We start from the raw sequence: 25,871 nt of genomic DNA, 5'->3' as shown, positions 1-25,871 counted from the left end.
GGTCACTGAGAAGTTGGGGACAACCCTGAATATCTGGCGTCTCCGTACCTCTCTTCGCAATTCTTTGGACAATTGATTCTCTCCCCCTTTCATGATGCGGGATGTGGGCTTTGGTGATTAACAACAAAAGACGGATTTTGCCGTCGGTTCGGGCGTTCTTGCGGAGCAAGATGACTGTCGTCTTGTGGGTGCAAACAGAGTTTCTGCCTCGCAGAGACTAAGTTGTCCCACATAGTACGGTGATTCCGCACCGGGATAACCTCCTCTGCCCAGCAGGCCGCGATAGATTACACGTCGACTACACGTCAAACCTGCCGGTGAGGTGAGAAGAAAGCCTGCATCGGTGGGGCTGTGAGGACGGGTCAGATGGGACTGTCTATTTCCAGAGTGGCCGTGGGCATTATGGTTGATTCACCGTTAAATGAGATGCGGGTGATGATGGATCTAGCCACTCACCTTAAGCCGTGCAATAAGGCTGACCAGCACCCACAACGTTGGAAGAATGACAGCCGCAACAGAACTTCAGATGGAGGATCCCGGCACGGCCCCATTTCTCCAGGGGTAGAAACATCAGAGCCTTCCTAGTCAGGAATAAATCCACAACTTTGACAACGCTGACTTGTTTATTTTGTTGTCTGTGCTTCCCGAGGGTGGGCTTCGATTGCGTTTACGAGCTCGGAATTGCCCCTCTTTGCCAAAAGAACCAACGACGATCACCGGGCAAGCGGCATCTCGAAATCGGCAATGTGGGGGGGCAATGCTTAGCATCTCCTTGTGGGTTGGGTGTAAATCGTAAACTCCGCGGTCTTTAAGATATTACGCCAACCTGGAAAGTCTCTGCTATGTGAAGCGACATCTATGTGCTCCGCGTTCTTCGTTGCTGGATTTATGACTTAACCCGGCCGCATTCCTGTCCATTCAGCCCCCGATCTCGCCAAAGGTTCTTACATTCATTCAGTCGTTACCAAAATGCATTTGTCCAATGTTGGAGTTCTCGCTCTCCTGCAGGCCGGTCTCACCTGTGCCTCAGTTATCTCTCCCTCGTGGAACGTCAATGTCAAGCGAAAGGCCGAAACAAACGCAACACTTTACGCTTACGGAACGAACTCATCTTCATGGCCTATTGCTTATGGATTGGATGACGGTACGTATTCCAGTCATCGGTAAATCGAGTTTTGGGGTAACAACGAGCGTTGCTAACTTCACCACATAGGATATCTGTACATCACTCAGACCCCTGACGATGCCAATGCCAACCTTGTCCCGATCACTTGGGATCTTCCGTCCATCACGGGTGAGAACTGGAAGGTCAATGGCACGTTCGTGAACGGAACATCCGCTGGCTCTTTGACCATCACCGACAGCGATGATAATGCAATGGGTCTTACTCAAACCCCTCAGGTAGTCACTGTTAACCAGACTACCTATGGGTGGGCGCTTTTTGCCACACAGCTGGTGTACAACAATAATTCACAGCTGGAAGCGCAGTTCTGGGCGAAGCCATCTGAATGGGAAGACACGTATCTTCTGTTCTGGAACGCAGACGACCTCGTTTCCACCGGAAGTTTCCCTGTTGTCGTCAAAGGGGTAGAAAATTCTTAGAGTACGCATCGTCTGCGGTTTGTGAGCGAAGGCTATCCACATTCGCGATAATACATCTTGTCCAGAGATGGTGTAGGGCAAGTTGGTTGATGGGCTTAATGTGTGGTGCTATGAAAAGTCGTAATTACATCAACTATTTATAGAGAAAGGAGCTAGAATACTTGTTTCCGTCCAGAAATCTTTTGTCATCAGTCGGAGCTTAGTCTACCTAGGTGCAAAAACACTATGTGAGCACTTCATGCATTGTTCAACGAGGATGCTAAAACCTTCGAAGATACCAATTCTAACTTCAGAACTTGAATCAATGGAGACTCGAATTGGCAACAATGTGCACTCTTGGGGGTGGCAGTCGAAACTTTTACTATTTCTTTCTTCTTTTACGATTACTTGTATATAGCGACAGTCTTTTCAGTCGTTGTATGTTCCAAAAATCCGACGTGAAGCGAGTCACCTGTTCGAGGATCAGACTCCATGGAAGACACCCTCGAGGATGTCACGAAAATACCGCCCAAACATTTCATGCAAATCAATAAACGTCGCCTCTATGATAGAGGTCTTTCCGTGCCTTACTCTACCATGCCATGCCATGCCACTTTCCGCTTATGGGGGTTTCCATCAAAGCTGCTGCCCCTTTTCCTCGGGTGGGGCGACAACAATTGTAGCAGGTACTTCTTCATCTGCTGCGGTAGCATCTCGTCGCTTTCGCTTAAACAGTCGGCCAACAGGAGCAAACATTCTCCCGAGGAATCTGTACACCAGTACGAAAGGCTTTCCGACGAAAACAGCCACTCTTTCAAACCAGACATCCGGGAAAATACGAACCAGCACACCCCATGGCAAAGACATGAGGGCGATCACGACGGAGATAGCCCACTGAGTTCCGTTGAGGCCACCCTCCTTGATCTCAAACACGCGACCGCCAATAAACACTATTCCCACCTGAAGACCGACCATCAGGAGGTTGATGAAAATGAAGAATTGGTTGCGGTGGACACCCTCGAGCACGTTGAACTTGTTGTCGAGGCGTCGATTATTGAATTCGTTGAAGATTTGCATCCAGACAAAGGTGTTGAAAATGACCGTATCGAGTTGAAGCATTTGATCCTCGCTATTTCTGTCGTAGTTGAGAATCTCGGGGCCGGCGAAGTAAAGGGTGAGTGTGATGATGAGCTGGAAAATGGCTTGTCCAATAATCATCTTCCACATCTAAAGTCGGCTGTCAGCTGTGTTTGCAGGAATCAGCAACGGAGGAAGGCTTACGTTGATCGTGATAAGTGGTGCATCCTTTCTTTGAGGAGGGCGGTCGAGAATCTTGTCAGTCGGAGGATCCGTTGCCAGTGCAAGCGCAGCAAATGTGTCCATGATGAGGTTGACCCAAAGCAGTTGAACAGCTTTCAGCACCGGCTCCATATGAGGGTCATACATGGCTGTTATAAACGCCAAGAGAACAGCAGTGATGTTGACGGTAATTTGAAACTAATCGTGAACAGTTAGCAACCTGGTGATGCAGATTTGAGTGACTGGAGTCGACAGCCAGGTGACTAGTCGCCTCAAGCGAAATGGAACATACTTGAAGGAACTTTTGAACGGCATCATTGACTGCGCGACCCCACTTGAGTGCAGTCACGATCGATGCGAAGTTGTCATCCATGAGAACAATTGCGGAAGCCTCCTTGGCCACTTCGGTGCCCGAGATGCCCATCGAAAAGCCGACATCTGCGGCCTTGAGTGCGGGAGCATCGTTCGTACCATCACCTGTGACAGCGACCGTCTCTCCAAGCGCCTTCAATCTCGTCACGAGAATCCGCTTGTCTTCAGGAGACGAACGAGCCAATACCTGTAGCTTAGGAAGAATGTTATTCATGTCCTCATCAGAAAGCTTCCTGAAAGCTGGTCCTTCCATGATCACTCCCTGAGAGCCGGTGAAGATGCCGCACTCTGTGGCGATAGCTTGAGCGGTGACGATGTTGTCGCCCGTGACCATACGGACTGTGACGCCAGCATGCTGCGCAAGCCTGACCGCCTCGGGAACACCTTCTCGGACGGGATCTTGAATTCCAACGATGCCGAGGAACACTAGGTCAGAAGGCGTCAGTAGAGACTCAAGCTTGACGTGCCCATCTTCTGAAGGCATGTTTGCAGGCGGCCACTGGGGGTAGTCCTTGTAAACGATGCCAATGGTCCGGAGGGATCGTCGAGCGTATTCGTTGATGGTTGATTCGAGAGATTGTCGCTCGGTGACCGTCATGGGCTCTTCAGTCAAATTCTCCAGCTGAGTCTTAGATGAACAGTACCCAAGCATAATCTCAGAGGCACCCTTGACCAGCACACGATATCCCTTCGAGGTGTCGCGAAGTTTGATGACCGCGGCCATACACTTCCTTCCGGAGTCAAAGGGAAGCATCTGAACGACCTGCTCATTGGCGCGTGCCTCAGCAAGCGACTGGAGACCAAGGTGATCTTTCGCCAACTGTAAGAGGGCTGTCTCGGTCTTAGATCCGATGAAAGTTGCCTGACCATCCTCTTGACCCTCAAAGGCCGTGGAGTTCACAGCAACCGACTGAACGATAAGTTCCTTGGTTCCTGTAGGCAAGCCAGCGGCCCATGCAGTGACGTGAGGTGTCCCCGATGTCTTCTCATTGTCGGACTGGGACAATGCAGTGAAGCTAGTGGTGGAGAAGGTGCCGGCCACGACCGTCATCTTGTTTGTTGTCTGTACACTGTCAGTTGCTGCTCGGTTCATATCAGGAAGAACGAATCATACCAGAGTGCCTGTCTTATCCGAGCAGATTGTCGTTGCGTTACCCATGGTTTCGCAAGATCGAAGTACGCGAACGAGGTTATTCTCCTTGAGCAGCTTCGTTGTCGCGAACGCGAGGGCAAGAGTGACGGCCAGCGGCAAGCCTTCAGGTACTGCTACAGCAATGATGGCAATAGCAACGACAAGCAAGTCCATGAAAGTCGACGCCTTGTCAGCAGGCAGTCGGTCATCACCAGGAAGACTGGCAACGAATCTGAAAAGCAGGATGAAGAACATCAGAGCCGATGCACCTCCACCGAGCTTGGCGATGGCGATGGCAAGGCGTTCAAGCTTCTTTTGTAGAGGTGTAGCTTCGATATCGTACCGTACAGACATCATGATCTTGCCGAAGCTGCTGTGGACACCAACAGAGGTGCAAACGTAGGTTCCCATACCTGCATTTTATCAGCTTATAAGTTTGAAGGATAGGGGATAAAGATCGTACCTTCGAGGACTTTGGATCCTGAGATGATAAAGGGGTCCAGGTCGTCATGATTGTTGTGTTTAGAGTCCAGAAGCTTCATGACTTGGTCGCCAGCAGTCTTCTTGAGAACATCGGATTCACCAGTAGCCGAAGATTCGTCGCACTTGACTTCGTGTCCTTCGATTAGGATTCCATCGGCAGGGACCATATCGCCAGGCTCCAGATGGAGCACTTCGCCTACCAGGATCTCGTTGACATTGATCATGACTGATTTCCCGGAACGAATGACCTTGACTTGACGGTCATCCTTCTTGGTGTTCAACCTGACGAATGCCTTCTCCTTCTGCCAATCGTTGTGGGATCCGACGAGGACGACAATGATGACCGCAGCGCAAATGGCGACGCCTTCGACCCAGTCGACAGAAGCCGGTGCGCCTGCAGGCCTTTCAACGCCGAGTGTCTCGTATAGTCCGAGGGCCAGAGAGATGACTCCGGCAACCGTCAAGAGGATAAGTACCGTTTCATTGAACGCAATCCACATGAGCTTCCAGATCGACTTGGGCTTCTTTGGCGGCAGTACGTTGCGACCGTAAACACGGGTACGGTCCACGAACGGTGCTCCAGAAGACGGCACATGCTTCTCTGTCGTTGGTGAAACCGGTTTGCTATCGTTGTGGTTGTCGACTGCTTCATTAAAACTGATTCTTGATCTGACGCCTGCTTCGTCGACGCTGAGACCACTGCGTACATCGGTCTGAACGCCACGAGCAATACCTCGGAGCCCGCCGAGCGCCCTGAATGCTGAGAGGGACTTGGGATTCAGCATTTGTTGAGTTGACCAGGGGAAAACGCGAAGGGGTTGTTGTCCACGTGAAAGTCGCGCTCCGTGCCTGGGTCAGGCCTCAAAGACGATTCAACATCTTCAAGGTCGAGGCTCGCACCAGCGGTACTGGGGGCAGCGGTGGTCCCGGACGGCGTGAGAAACGGATTGGACCCATCCGGGGCAATAGTGTCGGCATCACTCGTGGCCCGTGAACGGGAGTCCGCATGTGGGGGGTTGGGGCTGAGAAACTTGTCAGCCATCATGAAGGGATGTCATGTACAGCCCGGCAGAAAAAGAGAAAGTGCTGTCGAGCTCGAAAGCAAGACGTGCCGAATAAGCGGCGCCCAGAGAATATGAATACTCTTCCAAGGGCAGCTTTCGCCGGGCTACCTCTTTCAAGCTTGACCATCCAACCTCACCTTCATCATAGCTCTCCACTTTCCGACAGAGCGGCAAAAGCAAAAGAACTCAAACCCCGGCCGAACCAGCACTGCCACACTCCAAGAGACTCATTACTGAGGAACCGATATTCCTGATCTCATCTGATAAGCCCGAATTAGGTAGATTGGGGCCGGGAAATCGTCCTGACAAGCTTAAACAAGCAGGCATAGCACCGTGTGTGTGGAGAGATGACCCGCCGGAATGCGGCCCAGGTCAGCCTCAGAAACCAACGAACAGCACATGATGCAGGCTTGGCAGTTTAAGAGAGCATTCACAGGAGCTCTGGTTGATGATCAAGAGTAGCTAGAGGTGTGAAGCTTGCAGAAAACGGGAAGGAGGAGGCGAGAAAGGCGAAGACTAGCTTGGGGATTGGCAGAAATCTTAGCAGAGACAGGGATGAACGAGGGATTTTCGAGCAAAGAATAAGCGAGATGATGGTAGGATCAGACGAGTTTGCGAGAAGAGGGGAAGGTTTAGCCGTACATGACAGACAAGAGTCTAGATGGCACGGGTTTTGCTTCTATTCCTCGCACTGGAGACAGGCCAAGAGTCAGGCAAAAAGAGGGGTTTCAAATCCTATTTGGCAACGGACAAACAAAAAGTTCTCCAATATGTCGTCGGCGGCATGTCAGGAGCTTCAATGGCAGGCCAGGCGGAGCACGTGTGTGGTTGAAACGACCTCGCCAAATCTTTCCCTGTCAACATCTCTCGTCACCTCTAGCGACATCCTGTTGGGCGGGGGCAACCCCACCCGATTAACAAGTGTTTCCAGCTTCCATTTGGTTGCACATCGGCGTTCGGGCGGAGTAAGCTCCAGTTCATCATTCGTACCGTTTCCCGCGCGCGCTTTGACTCAGGGGCCGGATCATGTTGCAAAGCTGTTGAATCGTGTGGCACTCTGTTTCTTGGCTAAAAGTGCTGTCGTTTCCGCTGAAAAATCTTCCTTTTGTCAACATTTCATGACGCCATGTTATGGCCATTGTCAAGACAGAGTCATCGCATTGAAGGACGTTCTCTAACATGCACAGCCCGGCCAAGAGTCTCGGAGAGCCTCACAGAGTCTGAGGTTGGCACGGAAATATGATCTTCACGGAGTACGAGACCGGTCATGTCGAGCCGAAAGCCCCTCACCCGCTGATCACACCTACTACTGCATCGCAATAGAAAGCCAAGAGTTTGCTGACTCCTTAGCTTCGCCATCTTATTTTCAAAATTTGAGCCCAACTCTCAGCATGCAAATATTGCCGTTGAATTGATGCGACTCTGAGCTCGGAAGTCACTGTAGCCGATGCGAGCTATTCAAGAAGTCCGGTCGGCAATAATTACTGGCGCAAGCCGGCGAGCGCTTACGTTGGTCGCCGGCGGGAGGTTGCAATCGAGCATGCGGGGAAATTTCAGTCTACAATTGACTCGCGTGCTCGCGTTCGCTTCGACATGCACTTCAATTTTGACCGCCAATTCAATCGGTGGTATTCTACGGTAGGCAGCGTCAAAGCCAACTGCAAACATGTCAATCCAGACTGCCGTACAGCGCGGAGTCTCTGTCGCCTCAATTACAGCTCTCTGCCTCAACCTAGGTAGTATCATACGCTGCTGCCTACTAGGTATCGCATGTAGAGACGAGTCCAGAATCTTTTGAATGCAGGGGACCTTACCATCCATTTTGAACTGTGTTTCCTCGGGCTTAAGCAAAATAAGTATCGATGGCAACCTTTTCCATTTTGAGCCTTAGCGTAACTCAGGTCTTAACAATGCGCACTCAGAAGGCAGTCGAAGGTATGGCATTCGCAGCAGTATCAAAGACAGCTTTTCGTTGGAGATTTAGATCTGCCCTCCAAGGGTTCAGAACCAATTCAATCACCAATGCAAGTCAATCAACGAGGTACAACAATGACCAACAATTTCCGAAGCTCTGATATTGTTTCGTTGCCTCGTCCATCTCTTGGTGTAGTGAAAGGACAAGCAGGGCGTTAGACTTGGCCTCGACAGCAGCTTAAGTTGGGTTGCCTCTGTTTCAGGCGACTGCTGTCTGTCTTCTTATTAGCATCAGATCGACTCCTTCATCTAGGCTAAACTCAGCAACGCACGACGAATAAATAAAGACCAGGGTGATCAATAGAGAAACTTCTGATTGAACAGTTTTCGAACCCCTCCTAAGCTCCGAGAAAGACTTACCTTTGCAGTGGGCAATAAGAATGTTCTCGGGTCAAGTTGCAGCAAGGCTCTGAGAACAAATAGCTGCAAGTATCAACATGCTTCTAAACAAAAGAACAAATTTCGGGGTTCAATGAATAGGAAAATATGAGCGTGAACACATGAATGATTATCTGGAAGCATCAAGCGATACGACTTGAATGGCGTCATAAAGGATATGCGTTGAGCACTCATGTGGCGACGAAGAAGGGAGTTTGAACTTGAGCAAGTCAGTTGAACAACACACAAGTGAAGGAGTATCCTCAGTTCTTCGGTACAAGTATTATTAAAAAGCTACCGGTCGGCTCTTGAATTGAACATCACGCTCTCAGCTACCTTACCTTAGACAAGTCTTGCACTTATAGCAGTGATCTTTAAAGTACTTAAGGTACCTACTTTATCTACCTTACCTAACGCAAATATTGATGCGATTTTCTAATTGTGTCAGCGGGAGCAGCTGGTAAACGCAACTTGAGCGTGGAGATTTTGGTGTTTCAAAACTCAGAGGGAGTTGGTCTGTCCCAATATGTGCAGATACTTTCCGCAAGATTGGATATTTCAACCGAGCTTCCAAACCTCAAAAACGCCTTTTTTTTTTGTCGAGTACTGATCTTAATTCAAATATTGCCGATACCACCCCAAGACAATCAATTGTCTCGATCCGCGTGATGGGCGGCCCGCCGGCCCTTTCTTGAGAACGAGTTCCAACGCACAGTCAAGAGCCGACTCAACTGGGCAAATTGGGTACTTGTCTCTCTGTATCGGGCGTAACGGTTTAGGCACTGACTGTATGAAACTTTCTCTTGTCTCATAGTTCCCTGCATAGACACGCATCGAGATTGTGGAGAGTCAGGCTAGTGGACTGACTACAAGCTTCATACTTGGGACCAAACATTTCTGGGGCTACCTATTGAAGCAAGCGGGGAGTAGGGCAGCATTGATTCGCATTGGTTAAATAGCGTTGTTCTCGGTAGACGATGACTTGAGCACATTCAATTCTCGTTAAAGATCGTAGCCAGGTCTCATTATCGTGGTGCTGGTCTTCTTGAGGCATATCTCCTTCTTGAACCTCCTCAGTCTGTTGAGTTAGGCCATATGTACCTTGGTACTCCTTAGGGACTCTTGCTATGTTCAAGCATACGATTCAAGAGGCTCAGAAGTGAAGTAAGTAATAAGATAATCAGGCTTCATAAGATACTTCACTTCGTCCTACCCACCGACGCTTCGTCGCAGCGGTCTAGCGCTTCTTCGCTGGAGAATGTGATTCGACCACTCGCACTCTATCTGTTACTCCACAGTTCAAACCCTGCGGCCCGAGCCAGTCAACGGGCGACTAGGGTTCAAATCCGACAGCTCGGTCCAAGGTCTGCTGTAGGCAGTATTGTCCGGTAAACACTCAAGACTCGGAGTCTAGACCATCAGGATCTAGCCAAGTATCATGGCCATCTGCTCAGTCATAAATAAGCGACATGCGCTCCGTAAGTCTCTTTGACCCCAACTCTTCTCTTTGCTCTCAAGGCACTCATCATCAAGATCTCAACCTCCCGCTGGCGATAAGTTACTGGCTGGCATATCATTCGATCTGGTCTTTCCCAACCATGGACCCTCCCAGCAAATGCGTCGCGCTCGTTTTCGGGGCTAGTGGGATCTCCGGATGGGCTGTCACAAACAATCTGTTCAGTTATCCCACAGCATCCACATTTTGCCGCATTATTGGTCTGACAAACCGACCGATGGACCTGTCAGCAAGCCAACTTCCCAAGAACGATCCTCGTTTAGAAATCTACTCTGGCATCAACTTGCGCGAGGATATTGAGACTGTCAAGGAGCAAATGAGAACCAAGATCCCCAACTTGCAGGACGTTACGCATGTGTATTACTGTGGTCAGTACTGCAGCCGTTCACGAGACATGGTATGTGAATTGAGACGGAAAGAGCCTACTCGAATGCGACAGCATATTCAGTCGACGTCATGGAGATTCGCAATATCAACGTCACCATGACTCGAAACGCTGTCAAGGCGGTTGATGAGATCTGCTCAAGCCTTAAATTTCTGAGTCTACAGACTGGCACCAATGTTAGTAAGCTGCCATTTGCTACGCTGCTGTATTCATCGTGTGCCACTACTCACGATACTTACTCAAGTAGAGCTACGGAGTGGCTGTCTTTCAACATCAGGACAAGATTGAGATACATCCTCCATTGAAAGAGTCTCAGCCAAGAATTCCATCTCCATACGGAGATGAAATCTTCTATTATGGGCAAGTAGATGCTATTGAGGAGTTACAGAAGGGCAAGTCCTGGAGATGGTGTGAAGTCCGCTCTGATGCAATCGTTGGCTTCGTTCCTGGTACGACTTCAATCATGACGTTTCTTGAGCCGACTGCTCTGTTCCTTGCGCTCTGGCGCTTTGTCCATGGGCTCGGAGCCGAAATCAAGTTCATTGGCACAGCTGCGAACTACACCCACACCAACACGGACTCATCGCAGGATACTATTGCAAAGTCTCATATTTATCTCTCGACTATGAAGCCGGAAGAATCAAACGGAGAAGCTTTCAATACTGCTGATAATGCAACTCCAGTGTCCTGGGTGGAGCGATGGCCCGTCATGGTCGATTATTTTGGGCTGCAAGGGACGCCTCCGGTTGAGGGAGCACAGAGTGAGTTTCTGTACCGCTGCTATTCCTTTTTGATATATCTTAACATATTACTCAGCAACATTTCCTGTCGAAAAGTGGTGGGAAGAACACCAAGATGACTACAAGAGGATGTGTGCCGAGTATGGCCTGAAGCACCGTGATATTCCAGCTGCGTCTTGGATCTTCACGATGGGGGTCGGCTTTTCTCTCTTACAGAGGAATCGGGCAATGTGCCTGGACAAGATCCGGTCTATTGGGTTTAAGGAGGAGTTGGGCATGACCGAAGGCTATCTCATCGCCTTTGATCGCATGGTTGCTGCTAATATTCTTCCCCCGCGGAAATTGAAGTAGACTTTGTGGGTCTAAGGCTGCAACCAACTGGTGACCTTCGCATTCCATGGTACAGGAGTAGACAATTGCTGGTGATTCAGTGATCACGACAGTGTAGTGGAACTTCGAACTCTCCAGTGAAGCGCTTCGCGGCGCAGAAGATACGCCGGATGAATGTAACCCTGCTTTGGGCGCACACATAGCTGCATTAACCCCAACCTCCTGTATCATTCACTACGAATGGAGCCTAAGTCTATGTATGTGCAGCGGGGCTTTCTGGTAAACCTCTCATAAGCCAACTCCTCCTTTTCTCATTTCGACCTTCATCGGAGCATGTTGTCGCCCAGAAGCCCCCGACCATGTCTTCATGTCAAGATTGCCGTCAGCTTGATCTTGCCGACCTAGTTGATGAGGAATGCGAAGTTCAAGACGTTATTCTCCATTCTTCAGTTGCTGATCTCGAAAGAAATGTCACCGCGTGCGATCTGTGTCAACTCTTTTACACATCTATCACCGAAAAGCTCCGGGTCGAGGGAGTTAGTGTTGATCAAGAGGCTTGGAATGACACAGACTCGCCGGTTATCTTGCGAGGCATTCAGTACACAGATGAGAAGTTCGAGTCTCGCGGACTCTTTTGGGTCAAAGTCCGCTGCGATCGCCTGAGCCCGAGGGCATACTGCTATTTCAGCTTCTATCCCAAAGACGAGACGGCCCGGCTAGAGAACTCCATCCTAGGCAGACCCATCAAACCTCCCGCTAAGCAACTCAGTCTTGTGAAAAACTGGGTGCGCGAGTGTGAAGACCACCACCAGAGTTGCCATTCAGCCCCTGCTACTCTGCCCACACGAGTTGTAGATGTTGGTGTCGAAGGAGTGATGGAGCCTCGGCTCGTTGTGACGAGTGGAGAAGTCGGCCGATACATGACTTTAAGTCACTGTTGGGGCTTGCATCCTGTTATTCGCACCACTAGCGAGACAATCAATGACCACATCAAGTCGTTGCCAATGTCCAAGCTACCTCCAACGTTCAGAGACGCAGTCTTGATAACGAGGTCACTTGGCGTTCAGTATCTATGGATCGACTGCCTCTGCATCGTGCAGGACTCACAAGAGGACTGGGAACTCGAGAGCGTGAAGATGGGCACTATCTACGCCTCTTCATGTCTGACCATCGCTGCTTCAGCGTCCGCAGACTCTACAGGGGGTTGCTTCTTACCGCGTTCAACTTCAAATCACGTTCAAGTCAAGTGTACTCGGAAATCGAACAATGAATCGGTATCTATCCCCGTATTCTTACGACCTAGACCGCGTGACTTCAGTCACCTGCCACAAAGCATCCTACATTCACGTGCGTGGGTAACGCAAGAGCGCCTGCTATCTGCCCGAATAGTACACTACGACTCTGATCAACTGCTTTGGGAATGTCGTGAATCTCGTCTGGCAGAAGATGGGGTACCGACAGATGCATTCGCAGTGCAAAAGTTAGTGTGGGACGAACGACTTCACCTTTCATACCCCTTTGCGCAAGGACGCCTATCCACATCAGAATTCGTGTGGGACTGGTACGATATGGTATCGGCATATAGCAGAAGAGGCATCACCAAGTCCTACGATCGGCTACCGGCGCTTTCCGGTCTCGCCAAGGTGATGGAGGAATGCACCGGACAGCGATACCTTGCCGGGTTGTGGAAGAACCACCTGCATTATGGTTTACTTTGGAGGAGAAGCGAGTATTGGCTTGAAACCCCGTCAGGTGGCTTTCGCGCTCCAAGCTGGAGCTGGGCATCTTTGGAAGGCGCTGTCATGATGCCCGAGATTGGAGACATTCTGCCCTCGGGAAACGAGATGGAGGTGGTGGTGAGGATTACTCAAGCAGAGACGACGCCACTCGGCTTGGACCCGAGGGGTATGCTGAGATCAGGATATCTGCAACTGGAAGGAAAGCTCAGACTAGCCGATCCAAGAGAAACCCCAGAAGCCCCGGGTTTTCAGAGGTTCTCGACCTATCGGAAAGAGTTAGCAATTGATTTTCTCAAGGAGAATGGGATCATGGTCGGATTAGCAGTGTTCGACAAGGATTACTGCGGAAATAACATCCCTCTCTACTACTTGCAGGTGTCGAGAAGAGTCAAAGAACCAAGCCGTTGGTACGGGCTCCTGCTAGAGGCAACAAGCCAGCCTCAAGAGTTCCGTCGTGTTGGCTTTTGCCGCACGGAAGAATATCCACTTCGAGACTGGTTCGCGCATGTCGCTGAAGGGATGATCACGATAGTCTGAGTATTTGTTTCAGTTTCTAGACAGTGCGGATTTTAAGAAACTATGATACGGTTTTTGAGCCCCTGACCTTGATGTGAATAACAAATATCTTTGGTCGGAATCAGGTACCGTGGGTACCGCTGGTAACAGCATATATCATTGTGCCGAACTCGTCTAGGTCCTCCAGCCATGCTTTTACTCTTGTACGCCTGTGGATAACTTCAGTCTCGCTGTAATTTCCAGGCACAGGCCATAATTCGTCGATAGTCAGCCAACTATCTGGCCATTCTGCTTGCTCAAGGTCATATCCACCTATCCAGTCGCGCCTCGTTCGAGCCTCCCACAACGCCTTGGACGCCGGCGCTGATAACCCGCGTAACTCGGTGGCAAGATGAGTTGGGAGGCCGTCGTGTGTCAACAGGGCGCTATCGAAGAGGCACATCGTGAACAGAGTTCTTCGCTTAGCCTCGGCGGCAATCCAGCACTCCCACTTGGGACGGGGCTCATCTACGGAAACGCAAGCGAGTCCTTTCTTTGCCACCGCACATGCGAGGTCCTGGGTACTCATCATGGCCTCCCGCAGAAATGGGTAGTAAGCTTTCCCGAATTTGAAAAAGATGACCATGGCGTAAATAAGATGCGCTTGAAATGCTGCGAGAAGTGTCATGTCATCGTAGGAGGTGTGTTGGCTATAAAGCCTCGCCATCTCTACCTTGAGTTCGTTGGCTACAGCCTCAGCGCCTGCCATATCGGGTCCGTCATAGCTTCGAATGACGAAAAGACAGTTTGACAAGGGTTGGCTTAATGGCAGAGTTATCTGGGACCAGTGTACAAAAGGAGGAACCTTGCGGCCGCGGATGGAAGAATTTACGTAAGATTCCAGAATTCTTTGGATAAAAGCCGATATACTCGACGAGTAGTTCTTTGCCAATTGTCCCGGTATTGGGACGAAGTTATTCAGCCATCGATTGGCAATGTCATCAGCGTTGATGGTGCAGACAAGGCTCATGTCCGAGAAGTCGAACACATCAGGCTTGAGGACGTCTGATCGATCGGTGTCTGTGGCCAGCAGTTCGCCCGCCCGAGATGAAGCGCTCGTGTCGCTTGACGGAATTATTCGAAACGGCGAGAACCCCGCGTTCGTTTCCACAGTCGCGGATATCGTGGTTGCTACGCGGTCCGTATCGACCTCGGCTTCAGCCTCCGTATGCAGACCGGCAGCACCCGGCGCGGATGAAGGGATCGTCCGAGCCTGTGGATAGAGACATGGGAGGCCCCGCTGGTGGCACCGGGAACATGTCACAGCTTTCCGGTCACATTTGGCTTTGGCGCTCGCGCATGGCTGACATGCCTTTTGTCGTGAGGTCGAATACCTGGTGGGCCGCATTGCTAGGCTAGCTCGGCTATAGTAAATGATCGTGTGTGTCTGGAGAATTTGAGCATCTTAGACCCGGTGGGATAAGCCGGTTTCGCAACGAGAGCCGCGTTAAGTGAGTTGAAGTTGCATCTAGAACACGAATCTGCATGGACACAGCAGAGAGTTGGAGACGAGCAAACTTCCCCGCAAGTCCAAGCGAGGCGGGGAAGATGAGCTTTACGTAATTGAGAGACTACGGTGTCAGTTCATGTACTAAATGTTATGGGGCTTGGAATAGGCGCTATAATGACACCGTAGATCGAAAATTGAGTAAGTAAAATAAGCAAAACTGATGTTCGGCTCTGGGTATGATTTGAACACACGACCTGCAGGACCGCGGTGAACGGCACCTGCCGCTCTCCCTACTGAGCTACCAGAACGTTATTTTGGCAATGATGTCCGCCAGAGAACGAGCGAGCGAGCGACTTGATGTAGTCAGATGGGAAGGACGCAGCATGATTTCAGGGATTGTGTGGGTTGCATTGGCTATAAGAGAAGCACACACACGCTGGCCGGGGTTGACACATAGGGATATGAGTCAACAGCTGTAAGCAAGCCATGGATCACCGGTGTAGCCTGTATCTCTGAGTCCAAGTGGTTGAGCTTCATTAAACATTGCCAAGTTGGAGCAAGGTGCCCAATCAAGACCAGACGTCAAGAGAGAATGTAGTCGCACGTTTGACAGAATGTTATCGTCATTGAAACATCAAATAATTATCGTTATGCTACCAGCAGCTTTTACCACATCTTTTCCCAGGTTCTCCTGACGAAAGACATCTCAGCCAGTCTCGCTCTCTCCACCTCCTCGATGCCACCCTCCTCCCAGTGACGGCACTCGGCATCAACCTCGGCCTTTCCGCTGATGAGATCTGCCTCCTTGGGGTGGACGAAGCGGGTCCTCTTCAGAACCTTCCAGATGAGAAAGGTGACGACGCCAAAGATGAGACCAAAGTAGGAGGTGATGAAGCCTCTCACGCTGAAGGGATAGAAGTTATCAAAACCGACAAAGATGAGAGCCAGGATGCCCAAAAGCAGAGCCAGACCGGGGAAGTACGGGGTCCAAGGAGACAGGTAGGGGAGCGTCTCGGGAGGGAAGTTCTGCGCCATGCGGGCGCGGTAGAAGCCCATGTAGGTGATGAGCATGAAGGTGTAGGTCATGATCAGGGCGGTGGTGGTCAAGTCGACGAACCAGAAGAAGACATCGACGGCGCTGTTTGACGAGACAAGGAAGGTGATGCAGGAGATGACGGTGACGACAAGGACGGAGTAGATGGGAACACCGGCCTTGGTGCACTTGAGGAGGAACTTGGGGGCCTGTCCGTCGCGGGCGAGACCGTAGAGAGTGCGGGAAGTCGAGTAGAGGTAAGCGTTACCGCAGGACCTTGAAAGCTGTTAGCATGATTCGAGAGTGAGCATCACGTAACAAGGGTACTCACCATCCAGAGAGGAGAATGAAGGCGTTGATGATATCGGGAAGAGCCTTGATGTGGAGGTTCTTGATACCAACAACCCAAGGAGAAGCACCAGCACCGGGCTCGCCGCTCTCAATGGCGCCGAGCAAGCCAGGGTCGCGGGAGCTGCAGATGATGCCGACACACAGAACACCGACAACGTAGAAACCGACAAGGCGGTAAAAGATGAGCTTGGCGACGCGGGGGATGGTGCGGCGGGGGTTCTGGATCTCACCAGCGGCGAGGGCGATCATGTCGGGACCGGCAATGGTGAAGGCGGCGTAGATGACAACTTTCCAGAATCCCAAGAACCTTCCTGTCGACCCGTCGGTAAAGTAGGCGTGGATGTAGTTGCCGTCACCCCAGTTGCGGAATCCGTAGGCGTCGTTCATAGGGTTGCCGCCGGACATGGTGATGAGGGTGATGAGGCACAAGCCGATCAGCAGGATGACCTTTGTCGAAGCCATGATGAACTCGGATTCTCCGTAGTACTTGACTGCAACCAAGTTGACTGCCACACAGGAGACCATGGCCACGGCAATCCAGGCAGCTGGGTTGATATCCGCGTTCCAGTATTGAATGACTGTTGCGACAGCGCTGTATTCCGTACACACCAACATGAGACCGGCGAAGAAGTATGTCCATCCCATGGCGAAACCGAGAGCAGGGTCAACAAAGCGAGAGGCGAGTTCGAAGATGGTACCGCGAATGGGCAGGTAGGCGCACATTTCGGCGACAGACAAGTTAAGCGGCCAGATGAAAAGGAGACCCCAGAAAGTGTAGCCGAGAACGAGAGAGAGAGGGCCGGCCTTGGATAAGACACCACCAATACCGACCTGTCAAAACGTATTAGAATCTCTCAATAGCTGCGCTGCGAATCGCAAACATCGTAAGGCTGTGAGAAGACCTACCCAAAGACCGGTACCAATGGAACCTCCGATAGCCATGAGCTGGACATGGCGAGGGCTGAGACCGCGCTGAGTCTCGCCATATTGTTGAGCAACAGCAGCATTGGTGCCAGACATGACAGTCCCGAGCTTGTTGCTGTTGGTGCTGTCAGCACGGCTGAGGCCGACAGTCTTTTCTTCCATCCCGGAAGCCATGTTGGGCGGGTGACGGTAAGATCTGTTGTTGTCTTTTTCTTCCGGTGATCCGACGTCCGACTGTCTAAAAACACAAGTCGTGCAAGTAGAGATATTTGCTGGCTGAGGTCGGGTAGTACCACTCTCAGAGACGCCGAGCAGATCGAATGGGATGCGACTGAAACACAACTCAGCAACCTGGACGAAGGAGGAGGGCAGTTATTCTATATAGATGAGTTCGCTGCGTGCCCCTGGCCCGACGCTACCTTGCGTCTGGCGGCCCCCCTTCCCCTCCATGGTTAGCTTGCCAACCTTCATCTGACGTCTCCCGGTTCCTGGGAGAGAAACAAGCCAATACGGAGCGTTACGGAGGTATTACCACTGGGTATGTGTGTAAGTATGCGACTTACTCGGGTCGTGATAGACAAGACCAACGGACGGGCCCAAGTGCCCCATCTAATAGGGAGCCCCGCAGAGATAAGCAAACCGCGCCGGGGGATGGTTGGCAGCTGGCTGGGGCGATCAGTAGTGTGGACGCGGGGGGGAGGAGACTCGAGGAGAGCGAGGAGGAAGCATCCCTGCTTGGGGGTAAGGGAGGCAACGTCAGAGCGGACGATACCGACGATAACGGAGAGAAAGTCATCTCGTTGAGAGCATCTTGACGCGTTTCTATGATCCATACCCGATGAAGATGCCCCCATTCCCACGTTTACGATTAGCCGTCCGAGGGTTCCACTGGCGTACACATCCGAATTCCGCGCCTGGTCGAAGCATTGCAGCAACGGGCCAACGGCAGGCCATAAGATGAGAATCACCTCAAGCATTGGGGTAAGACGAAATCTGAATCTGCTGCCGACGATAGCCACTGATCCGAAAGAGGAGACTTGGTGGAACAGATGGTACTGGGTAGAACAAGGGGCCCAGAAAATCCCCGGCAGTCGTCGATTGGGCGGCCCACGCATCAAGCATTTGCTGAGACTTTTCGCGCCTTTCGCTCCCTTCAGTTCTTCCCAGTTGGCGTCGGGCTGACGTGCTTTAGGTTGTAAGCTTGTCTCCAAGTCTCTCCAGAATCTAAGGCCTCAAGCCGCAAGCCGCAAGCCTTTGGTCATGAGCCAGACCATATCCTAATATCTTGGCAATGGGTCGAGCGACATCCGACGTCGGATTCGGCCATGAGAACCAGGAAGAAGCCCCCCCATTATCCGATAGACGTCGAGTTGATGGTTGGCTGAAGCACCCAAAAGACCGAAAAGACCCTTGGAGAAGCGCGGGTGAGAGGCGAAAACTTGGGGCTTAGCTCCAATTACTGCCGACAAACGACCGCGTTCTGACAAGACTGACGGCTCTGTACTGCTTGTGTCTGCCGGCGGCCACGCCGAAAAGGTGTGTAGCTTCCTCGAGGAACGCGGCAGCAGAAGCCCTGAAGGCCTGCTTAGCTCCGGGTTGGCATGTCCATGTTCCGTACCTTTCCCATCAAACAAGGAGCATGGCGGGATGATTTGCGGTGCCATTGCAGGAGAAGATGCACAGAAAGCGGGTAGAACCCCGACAAAGAACCCAGCCCCGGATCCAAGTCCCCCAACCTGAACGCAGGCACGCAGGCTACACAGCGCGGTCTGCCATCGTCCCAATCACGGCTGGCGGAAACGTTCGGGGCCTGACTCGCTCGTCTGCAGAGTGCAGACTGCAGGATTCGGAATGCCGTACCTAGTTTGTCTGTAGGGCGCGCGTCTGTCTAGGTTTGGCTGGCCTCGGTCCCAGTAAATTATCTTGGCTTTCTCAGAGTCTCAACTCTACGCCGTACGGTCTGTGTATTCGTACCGGTAACCCATCACTAGGACGCGGCGTTCGAGACGAGACAGAGAGACCTGATAGTAATCAGATGACAGTGGAGTGGTGTCAGGCACTAACGCATCCCCGTGTCGTCGTCCGGGGAAATTCACTATCACCGCGCGAACCCTCTTTTTCAAAGAGTTTTATTACGTACATTTGGTTGTATTAAATGGGTCGATGCGCCCCAAGATAGGATCCAGACCGAGAGGGGCGCCGACGCTTGACCGATCAAACTGGAACCAATTCGGCTTAAAGGAAGATAATGACAGACCGGTATGCCGTTTGCAAAATATATAATCAAGACCGGGAGCAATAAAACACGGGGAAGTGGCTCGCATGCGTGGGGTTTTTGAGATGCGGCGATGTGGTGCCCTCCACTGCGTGAAGTGCTCGCAGTATGCTCACCGAGACAGGTACAAGGCTTTCACCATTGCAATGTCAGTATGAACAGTAGGTCATGGAGGAGCTTCGTTATATGCTTCTTCACTCTACAAGGGCGCGCGTTTGACAACCCAACTGCCAGGGGATCTAATCGGATCGTCCAGAAGCGCATTCCCGGCTGCAAGGTCAATACAGCGGCCGGCGCAGAGCCAGGCCCGGTCCCAAACTCTCGGGGCGGCGCCATCTGAAAGTGAGACTACGAAGTAGGTATGAGAGCCTAAGAAGGGGGCATGTGGTGGTGTGAGCCGGGAACACGTCCCGGTCCTCTCCAGCCTAAGAACCGGCTACGTCCCGGCCGCCATCCTGCAACGCCCGCCCCGTTGACCAATATTCGCCGTAATTATTTACGCCTTACACTCACAGTTTGCAGACCGCAGATACAATTGCATACAAAATCAAATGTGGTAAGATGAATGGCAAAGAAAAGTATCGGGTCTTGACAGCGGATCCCGCCAAGCCTATGAAGATGCATGGAATCTCGCAATGTTTCGTCTACCAATCGTTGAGTGCCTCAATCGCGGTCCGACAGTCAGTCGCACTGGATATTGACAGGTCTTCCTTCGTTCCTCAGTCCTGAACTCGATCGTCATCTACACGCGTATTATGTGCTTTCTAGCGTCACGTTGAAGGGGCGGCCTTCCCATTCTCTCTGTCTCGCTCTCACACACACACTCTCTCTCACTAAGGCAGTGTCTTCTTCTATCATCCAGCCCTCCGTTGACAAGTTGCCCGATTGCAGGGTATCACGGTAAGAAAAACAGCAATCTAGACTTCCGCCGCGGTGACCGTAACTGTGATGGTCCCCTCACTCATCCCCTTGGGGGTCACAGTCTCGACGACGGTCTCCGGTTCCTCGTCGCCCTCATCCTCTTCCTCCGCAATCTCTCTACCCGACGAGTCTACCTGTCGCCGGTCGCCGCGCCGCCATCGCCCCTTCAACCAACGCCGTCAGCTCTTGCTGCCGTTCTTACTGCCGTTAACCACCGTCTTTGGCGGTCCCGCAGTCGCGCGAGGAGTGCGATCGCCGCTGCCTCGGGTGCCGTTTGTAGGAATGTAGAAATCGTAGCGGCTCGGAAAGAGAATGATGTTTGCCAGCCGCAGGAGTTCGGTCTCCGCTTCCGTCTTTGTCTTGTTTCTGATGCCCTCCTCGTCATCAATATCCATGGCATCCGCATGCTTGGGCGGAATGACACCCGCTGGTTCGACATCGTAGGGTGCCAATCCCATTGCGCGGAGACCGTCGACTCCGCCGTACTCCTCGACCTCCTTGGCACCGGGGCGGTCCTGATGCGAGGCTTCGCTTCCCAGCCCACCCAGCGTGTCAAAGTCCGGTCCCGGTTGACCGGTCTGGAATGCCTTTCTCTGGCGAGCGAGGAACAGGGCATTTGTCTGCGTCAGGGGGCAAACGGGGGTGTACGTGAGCAGGGAAAGCTCATTTGACTCGTTTTGCAACGACGGCGGGACGCCTAACCTGGTGCCGCCCGTGATGATGGAGTAGGCCTGGTCGCAGTGCCAAATAACGTAGTCACCGGCCTGTAGGCTAGGCATAGAGACCAGACTCCTGCGCAGGTGCAGATGCGGGTGCCAGCGTTCCGTGAGACGCTGAGCATGACCCGGGACAGCTCCGTGGATAATGGTATTCGGCTCCAGATCAAGCGTCCAGTTGGACGCATCAAGATACGCAGCCCACTGGTCAGCCTTGCCGCCATCCGGCTGCTCTGGCGGCCCACGCTTCGGCGAGAAGAATGGCCGCAAGAGGAAGTACGCAGCCACCAGCTTGGGCGACGGCAACACGCGCACCATGCCCTGCTCGACCTCGGTGAGCGCGAGAATACCCTGGAACATGCGGAAGATGCTGCAGGCGCCCGCGCCGTTGTACAGATCCGTCGTGGCACCGACTCGGCCGGCCGGGTCCCAGGGATCGTAGGACTCCCAGTCGCCGCGGAACACGGCTTCGTAGGTGCCGCCACGGCCGTAGCCGTCCGGTTCCCAGCGTTCTAGACTGCCGCTGTCGATTTGCGCGATAACGGTTGACGAGGCGGTGGTGCTAAGAGAGTCTGCGGCCGAGTTTCCGGTGGGTTGGCCGACGGCACCGAGCTTGTCGTTGTGAATGCGAAGACGATCGGCATAGCTCACAGGTGCGCGAGTGATGTGCACGTCGTCTGTCGATTCCCAAAAGGACATTGCGAACTTTTGTGCGCGCAGCATGTTGGGATGCGCGCGGGCGCGCACTTGAACTGGCGTCCAGAAGAGATCAATACAAGTAGGGTCATGAAGAGCGGGTGGCTTGAACTCGCGGTTCTTGTCGAGATACTCGTGAGTTTCGTGCACCCATTTCTGAGCATCGTTGGGCGGCACGACCCCGCGTATGACGGCTACACCATACCGGCGCAGCCTGTGCGCAAAGGCTTCGACGCGGACAGGGTCAGTGATGTCGGTGAAGTTGATGGACGGGATCAGCTCCGATCCCCGAGTGGAAATATCTGTAATCTCGGTTCTCAGAGCGTCGATGAGACGATGCCACGAAGCCTCAACGGCAGCCTCGTGGCCGACGATGAGCCGCTTCTTGACGCCGGCGAAGCGTGACGGCAACGGGATGGGCTCGGCCCCGTAAAAGGAGACGACGGGGGGCTCCATACTTTTGGGGAAGACCTTGCGGCTTGCAGCGGCTGCAGCAGCGGCGGCACCGGCCACTGCAGCAGTGGGAGTCGAGGTGGACGAGCGCGTCGTCGCGGCGGAGGTTGCAGCTGTGATGGCCGCAGAAGAAGGGGGCGAGGTGAGGAGAGTAGAGGTAGGGGAGACGGAGGTGGCCCGGGACACGGCGGTAGACGACGGCGGGGTCGTCTTAATAATTCTGGAAGAAGTCCTGCGTCTTCCTCCTCCTCCTCCTCCTTGCCCTCCTCCTGATGGTTGTCCAGGTCCTCCTACTCCTAGTATCCCTCCTCCTAATAACGGTATCCCTCCCCCAATGCTCCCACCGCTTCCGCTTCCGCTGCTGCTGCTTGACCCTGTACGTGTACCTGACCCAAGCCCCCTGCGAGTAGTAGCAGACTTCTTCCCCAGCCGTGATTTGGGGGACTTGACAGACGAGAAGGGTACAGCGGGAGCTGGTGTTGTGCTTCCTGAGCTCGAGTTACTACTGGTCGTCTCGGTCAGGATCGCTGTGTTGCCGGCATCTCCAATTCCCCCAACTGCTGCTCCTCCATCTCCTCCATCCCTTCCATCTCCATCTTCTCCTCCTCCTCCTTTCCCCCCCCCCTCATTTGCGGGGGGCGCCTCAGTGGGGCCAGCGGCCCAGCGGGCCAAGATCATCCGAGCTGCCGTCGCCCAGAGATCGAAAGGGGGGTGGTGTGGTGGGGGAGACTCAAGTAACTCTTATTACTCGAGACTCTCGAGTCGAGAGCGGCGTGAGCAGTGTGTCTGGATGCACACACTCACACTGATACACGCCTATGCGCGAATCCTGCAGCCGACTCGCGGGTCAAAGTATGTACTGATACCAAAGGCTTGCCAACTGCTCAGTCCAAGCTCAGTCCTGCTCAGCAGAACCTTTCGCAAGCCAACAGATGCGTTTCCCGATAGATGATCAATATTGCGTATGGGCCGGTCTAGTTCCTGGGTAGAGCAGAAGAAAGGGACACGTCAAGTGCTCAAGTGACTGTCAGACTGATGCGTTGTGTTGTCGAGAATCATGAGAAGTGAGATCGAATATCGTATCCAGCTGGCCGAGGTGAGATTGAAGCTGTCAGTTGATCCGATCGTTACCTCCAAAGCAAGATCCTTCAAATGAGCGAACGAAACGCAACGCGTGAACCCGGCTCTCAATAGTCTTCTTTTTATATATTCCGAAATGTCTCGTGACGGCGCAAACCACACCACAATGTCGTAGGCTCTCAGCGGCTGTTATTCCCAAGTGGTGGAAACTGGAGATAACTCCTGTCCTACAGACGTAATGATCCGAAAACTCGGACAGACAGCGGGCGGCGGCGCAGGAACAGAGCAAGTTCTGGGCCTAGTGTCGCTCGGGGGTTTTCTTGACAGCAGTTCCGAATCGAGTGAAGAATGATACCTCGTGACCGTCCCAAAGGGGGTTGGAAATAGTGGCGGACCCAGACGGCCGAAATTGTAAGAAACGGTAGTTGACCTCTTCGTTTGTATCGTGGCCAGAAGAAGACGAATACGAATATTGGTATGAGTGTCGGTGTGGCTGAAATTCATGGAATTCACAGAAAACCCCTTTTCAAATCAAAGTAAATAGGACAACGTGTGTACTCTTGGGGCATCACGAAGACTTTATCATCAAGGGATTCAAGGTCACGGCCCGCGCCTCGAGGCAGATTGTGTCCACAATTCCCATCTCTACCTTAGCGTCAGCATGGCCATAGGAACAACAGGATACAGAGCCGAGAAGCTGGTCCGGCCGTTCTGGGCTTGGCCTGGAGGGGGTAACCATCCATCTGCGACGAGATAGATTGCTTCAAAATCCTCACTTTGCACCACAATCGTCTTCTTCCGGGTGAAAAAGAGGATAGAACGGGAGGGGGCGCCACGGAGCTTACGGGCAGATCGAGCGCTCGTGGCCCCATCACGACCTCCGTCTGCGCTGCCCGCCGGGCCGCAAACCCGCGTAGCAGCGCCACGGCTAAAATGCGGAATGTCGCTCTGAGCGTGGGTTGGTCAGAGCCTGGAACGGCCTCCTCGTCCAGAGTCTCCCAGAGAGGCCGCTTCTTCCTTGAGCGGCATCCTTGTCATGGCCTTCAGTTCTGCCCAATCAACCCCCGGTCTCATGAATGCGTGCCATGGACCGAATCGTACAAGCCTCCTGTACGACGGATACAGACAGTGGTAGGTCCCGTGAAAGCCGCCCGCCCCCATGTTTGTGGGAAAACCTGGGCGAAGAGCCGTTAGGATTTAGGACTTGTTGGTCACTTTGAACATGGGATTTTAGCGGAGGGAGACCAGTCGGCTTTGCCTCATTCTCCCTGGAGGCATTCCTTAGTCTCATACAGACATCCCACTGGCTAGATTGCGGAGTCTCTATCTTTCTCTCTTCGTCCCCATCGGTAATGTGTCTGTATTGAAAATCAGTGTTGGGGGACCAGAAGACAGCCTGCAGCCTACCACTCAGACCCTGACCTTCGGGGCACATTGCGCCGCAGCTAAAAGGGTGACAAGACGCACAGAACTCAAACTGGGTCGCTTTCGACATGCGACTTCATGCCAAAAAGAGATCAATCACGCTGCGGAATTAAGAACATGTGAATGGTGATGGACAGCATTTGCAAACACTTGTCAATAAGCCCTTAAGGTTCTCCTCCTGACGCTACACTACTGCATTGATAATGGTCATGTACTATCGCCATGTTGTGCGCGTTTTCGGATACGGATGTGACTGGCAGCTTTTACGTACTTCTGAGACGCGGACCCGAAGAGCTTCGTGAGGGCCGAAAGGATGGATGGCTGAAGGACAACTCCGTTCCTGAAGAACACTTACTCGCCCGAAAGTTTGCAACGTTGCTGCAGTTCTTTGGGCCGAACTGCTGACTGGCCAGACTCAACATTTCCAGACGAAGGGGTGGACGACGCCAGAGAAGTTTATTGTCCATCTGGATTTTGAAGTCATGCTTGAGGGGGATACCAGAAGGACGAACGGCGTGCGTGAGCCTTCACTCACTCCTCAAGGTGAGCTAGGTATCAGAGCGTAGCAGCAGCGAAAGCGACATGAACGCTCGCGACCGATGGCGATGTGAGCCTCCAATTGCGTCTTTACTTGACACAGAGGGGTGGCCCAGACTGGACGGTCGGTTGGTGGGCGGGAGGATGAGAATCGACCTCAATCGAGATTTGCCTTTGGGCTCCTGGTTTCATTGCCAGTGTTTCGTGCGCATCAACACACACCACCTGTTCGTTGCAGACGGTCCATCGGAACCAATCTCTACCACTTCAAGAAGCAGTTCAACCAGTCAGTCCAAGGTATGTCTACGGAAACGGATGCCCGCAACCTGGAAGCATCCCACGAAAAGACTCCGGTGGCCCAGCAGTGCAGCACCTAGAATACCAAGCTGGCCGTTGGCCCCCAAATGTCGGGCAAACGCAGAGGCTCCGTCTGCCCCGATTCCCCGAGACACCCCGGCCAAC

At 52.6% G+C, this 25,871-nt stretch overlaps 7 protein-coding genes across 7 annotated transcripts; 3 read left to right on the top strand and 4 right to left on the bottom strand.

The window, feature by feature from the left end:
* Positions 1-969: 969 nt before the first annotated feature.
* Positions 970-1,602, top strand: HER10_EVM0005861 (uncharacterized protein; the record flags this gene model as incomplete). Its single annotated transcript, XM_035475464.1, has 2 exons — positions 970-1,144; positions 1,214-1,602. The coding sequence occupies 2 exons, from the start codon at positions 970-972 to the stop codon at positions 1,600-1,602; spliced, it is 564 nt and encodes a 187-aa protein (XP_035329397.1).
* Positions 1,603-2,161: 559 nt separating this feature from the next.
* Positions 2,162-6,335, bottom strand: HER10_EVM0001280 (calcium-translocating P-type ATPase). Its single transcript, XM_035471035.1, has 6 exons — positions 5,239-6,335; positions 4,848-5,169; positions 4,367-4,797; positions 3,173-4,315; positions 2,863-3,078; positions 2,162-2,808 (listed from the first exon to the last, which is right to left on the bottom strand). Exons 1-6 carry the CDS (start codon positions 5,650-5,652, stop codon positions 2,218-2,220), a joined length of 3,117 nt encoding a protein of 1,038 aa, XP_035328855.1. The 5' UTR covers positions 5,653-6,335; the 3' UTR covers positions 2,162-2,217.
* Positions 6,336-9,881: 3,546 nt separating this feature from the next.
* On the top strand, positions 9,882-11,275 carry HER10_EVM0006441 (uncharacterized protein; the record flags this gene model as incomplete). Its single annotated transcript, XM_035476025.1, has 4 exons — positions 9,882-10,167; positions 10,239-10,360; positions 10,432-10,945; positions 11,001-11,275. 4 exons carry the CDS (start codon positions 9,882-9,884, stop codon positions 11,273-11,275), a joined length of 1,197 nt encoding a protein of 398 aa, XP_035329474.1.
* Positions 11,276-12,129: 854 nt separating this feature from the next.
* HER10_EVM0010963 (heterokaryon incompatibility protein) lies at positions 12,130-13,530 on the top strand (the record flags this gene model as incomplete). The annotated part of the gene is made up of 1 exon (XM_035480407.1): positions 12,130-13,530. One exon carries the CDS (start codon positions 12,130-12,132, stop codon positions 13,528-13,530), a length of 1,401 nt encoding a protein of 466 aa, XP_035330047.1.
* A 100-nt stretch (positions 13,531-13,630) lies between these two features.
* On the bottom strand, positions 13,631-14,659 carry HER10_EVM0004548 (uncharacterized protein; the record flags this gene model as incomplete). The annotated part of the gene is made up of 1 exon (XM_035474189.1): positions 13,631-14,659. The coding sequence occupies exon 1, from the start codon at positions 14,516-14,518 to the stop codon at positions 13,631-13,633; it is 888 nt and encodes a 295-aa protein (XP_035329229.1). The 5' UTR covers positions 14,519-14,659.
* Positions 14,660-15,642: 983 nt separating this feature from the next.
* Positions 15,643-19,706, bottom strand: HER10_EVM0000097 (amino acid permease). The gene is made up of 3 exons (XM_035469892.1): positions 17,289-19,706; positions 16,363-17,213; positions 15,643-16,307 (listed from the first exon to the last, which is right to left on the bottom strand). Exons 1-3 carry the CDS (start codon positions 17,478-17,480, stop codon positions 15,665-15,667), a joined length of 1,686 nt encoding a protein of 561 aa, XP_035328717.1. The 5' UTR covers positions 17,481-19,706; the 3' UTR covers positions 15,643-15,664.
* Positions 19,707-20,498: 792 nt separating this feature from the next.
* HER10_EVM0001700 (uncharacterized protein) lies at positions 20,499-23,045 on the bottom strand (the record flags this gene model as incomplete). Its single annotated transcript, XM_035471440.1, has 2 exons — positions 20,499-20,666; positions 20,715-23,045. 2 exons carry the CDS (start codon positions 23,043-23,045, stop codon positions 20,499-20,501), a joined length of 2,499 nt encoding a protein of 832 aa, XP_035328897.1.
* Between the last annotated feature and the right edge of the window lie 2,826 nt (positions 23,046-25,871).

This window comes from Colletotrichum scovillei, assembly GCF_011075155.1.
Source record: "Colletotrichum scovillei strain TJNH1 chromosome Unknown Contig00009, whole genome shotgun sequence".
Classification (NCBI taxonomy): Eukaryota; Fungi; Ascomycota; class Sordariomycetes; order Glomerellales; family Glomerellaceae; genus Colletotrichum; species Colletotrichum scovillei.
Note: the sequence above shows the minus strand (reverse complement) of the source record. Positions and strands in the feature narration are given on the sequence as shown.

What these genes read in the sequence shown, in the direction of transcription:
- HER10_EVM0001280 (XM_035471035.1), bottom strand. Translation starts at nt 5,652, where the DNA reads ATGCTGAATCCCAAGTCCCTCTCAGCATTCAGGGCGCTCGGCGGGCTC. An exon ending in CGGATAAGACAGGCACTCTG is followed by an intron (nt 4,316 to 4,366) that starts GTATGATTCGTT and finishes GACAGTGTACAG; the next exon opens with ACAACAAACAAGATGACGGT. An exon ending in CCGTTCAAAAGTTCCTTCAA is followed by an intron (nt 3,079 to 3,172) that starts GTATGTTCCATT and finishes GTTCACGATTAG; the next exon opens with TTTCAAATTACCGTCAACAT.
- HER10_EVM0000097 (XM_035469892.1), bottom strand. Translation starts at nt 17,480, where the DNA reads ATGGCTTCCGGGATGGAAGAAAAGACTGTCGGCCTCAGCCGTGCTGAC. An exon ending in CCATTGGTACCGGTCTTTGG is followed by an intron (nt 17,214 to 17,288) that starts GTAGGTCTTCTC and finishes ACGTTTTGACAG; the next exon opens with GTCGGTATTGGTGGTGTCTT. An exon ending in TTCATTCTCCTCTCTGGATG is followed by an intron (nt 16,308 to 16,362) that starts GTGAGTACCCTT and finishes ACAGCTTTCAAG; the next exon opens with GTCCTGCGGTAACGCTTACC.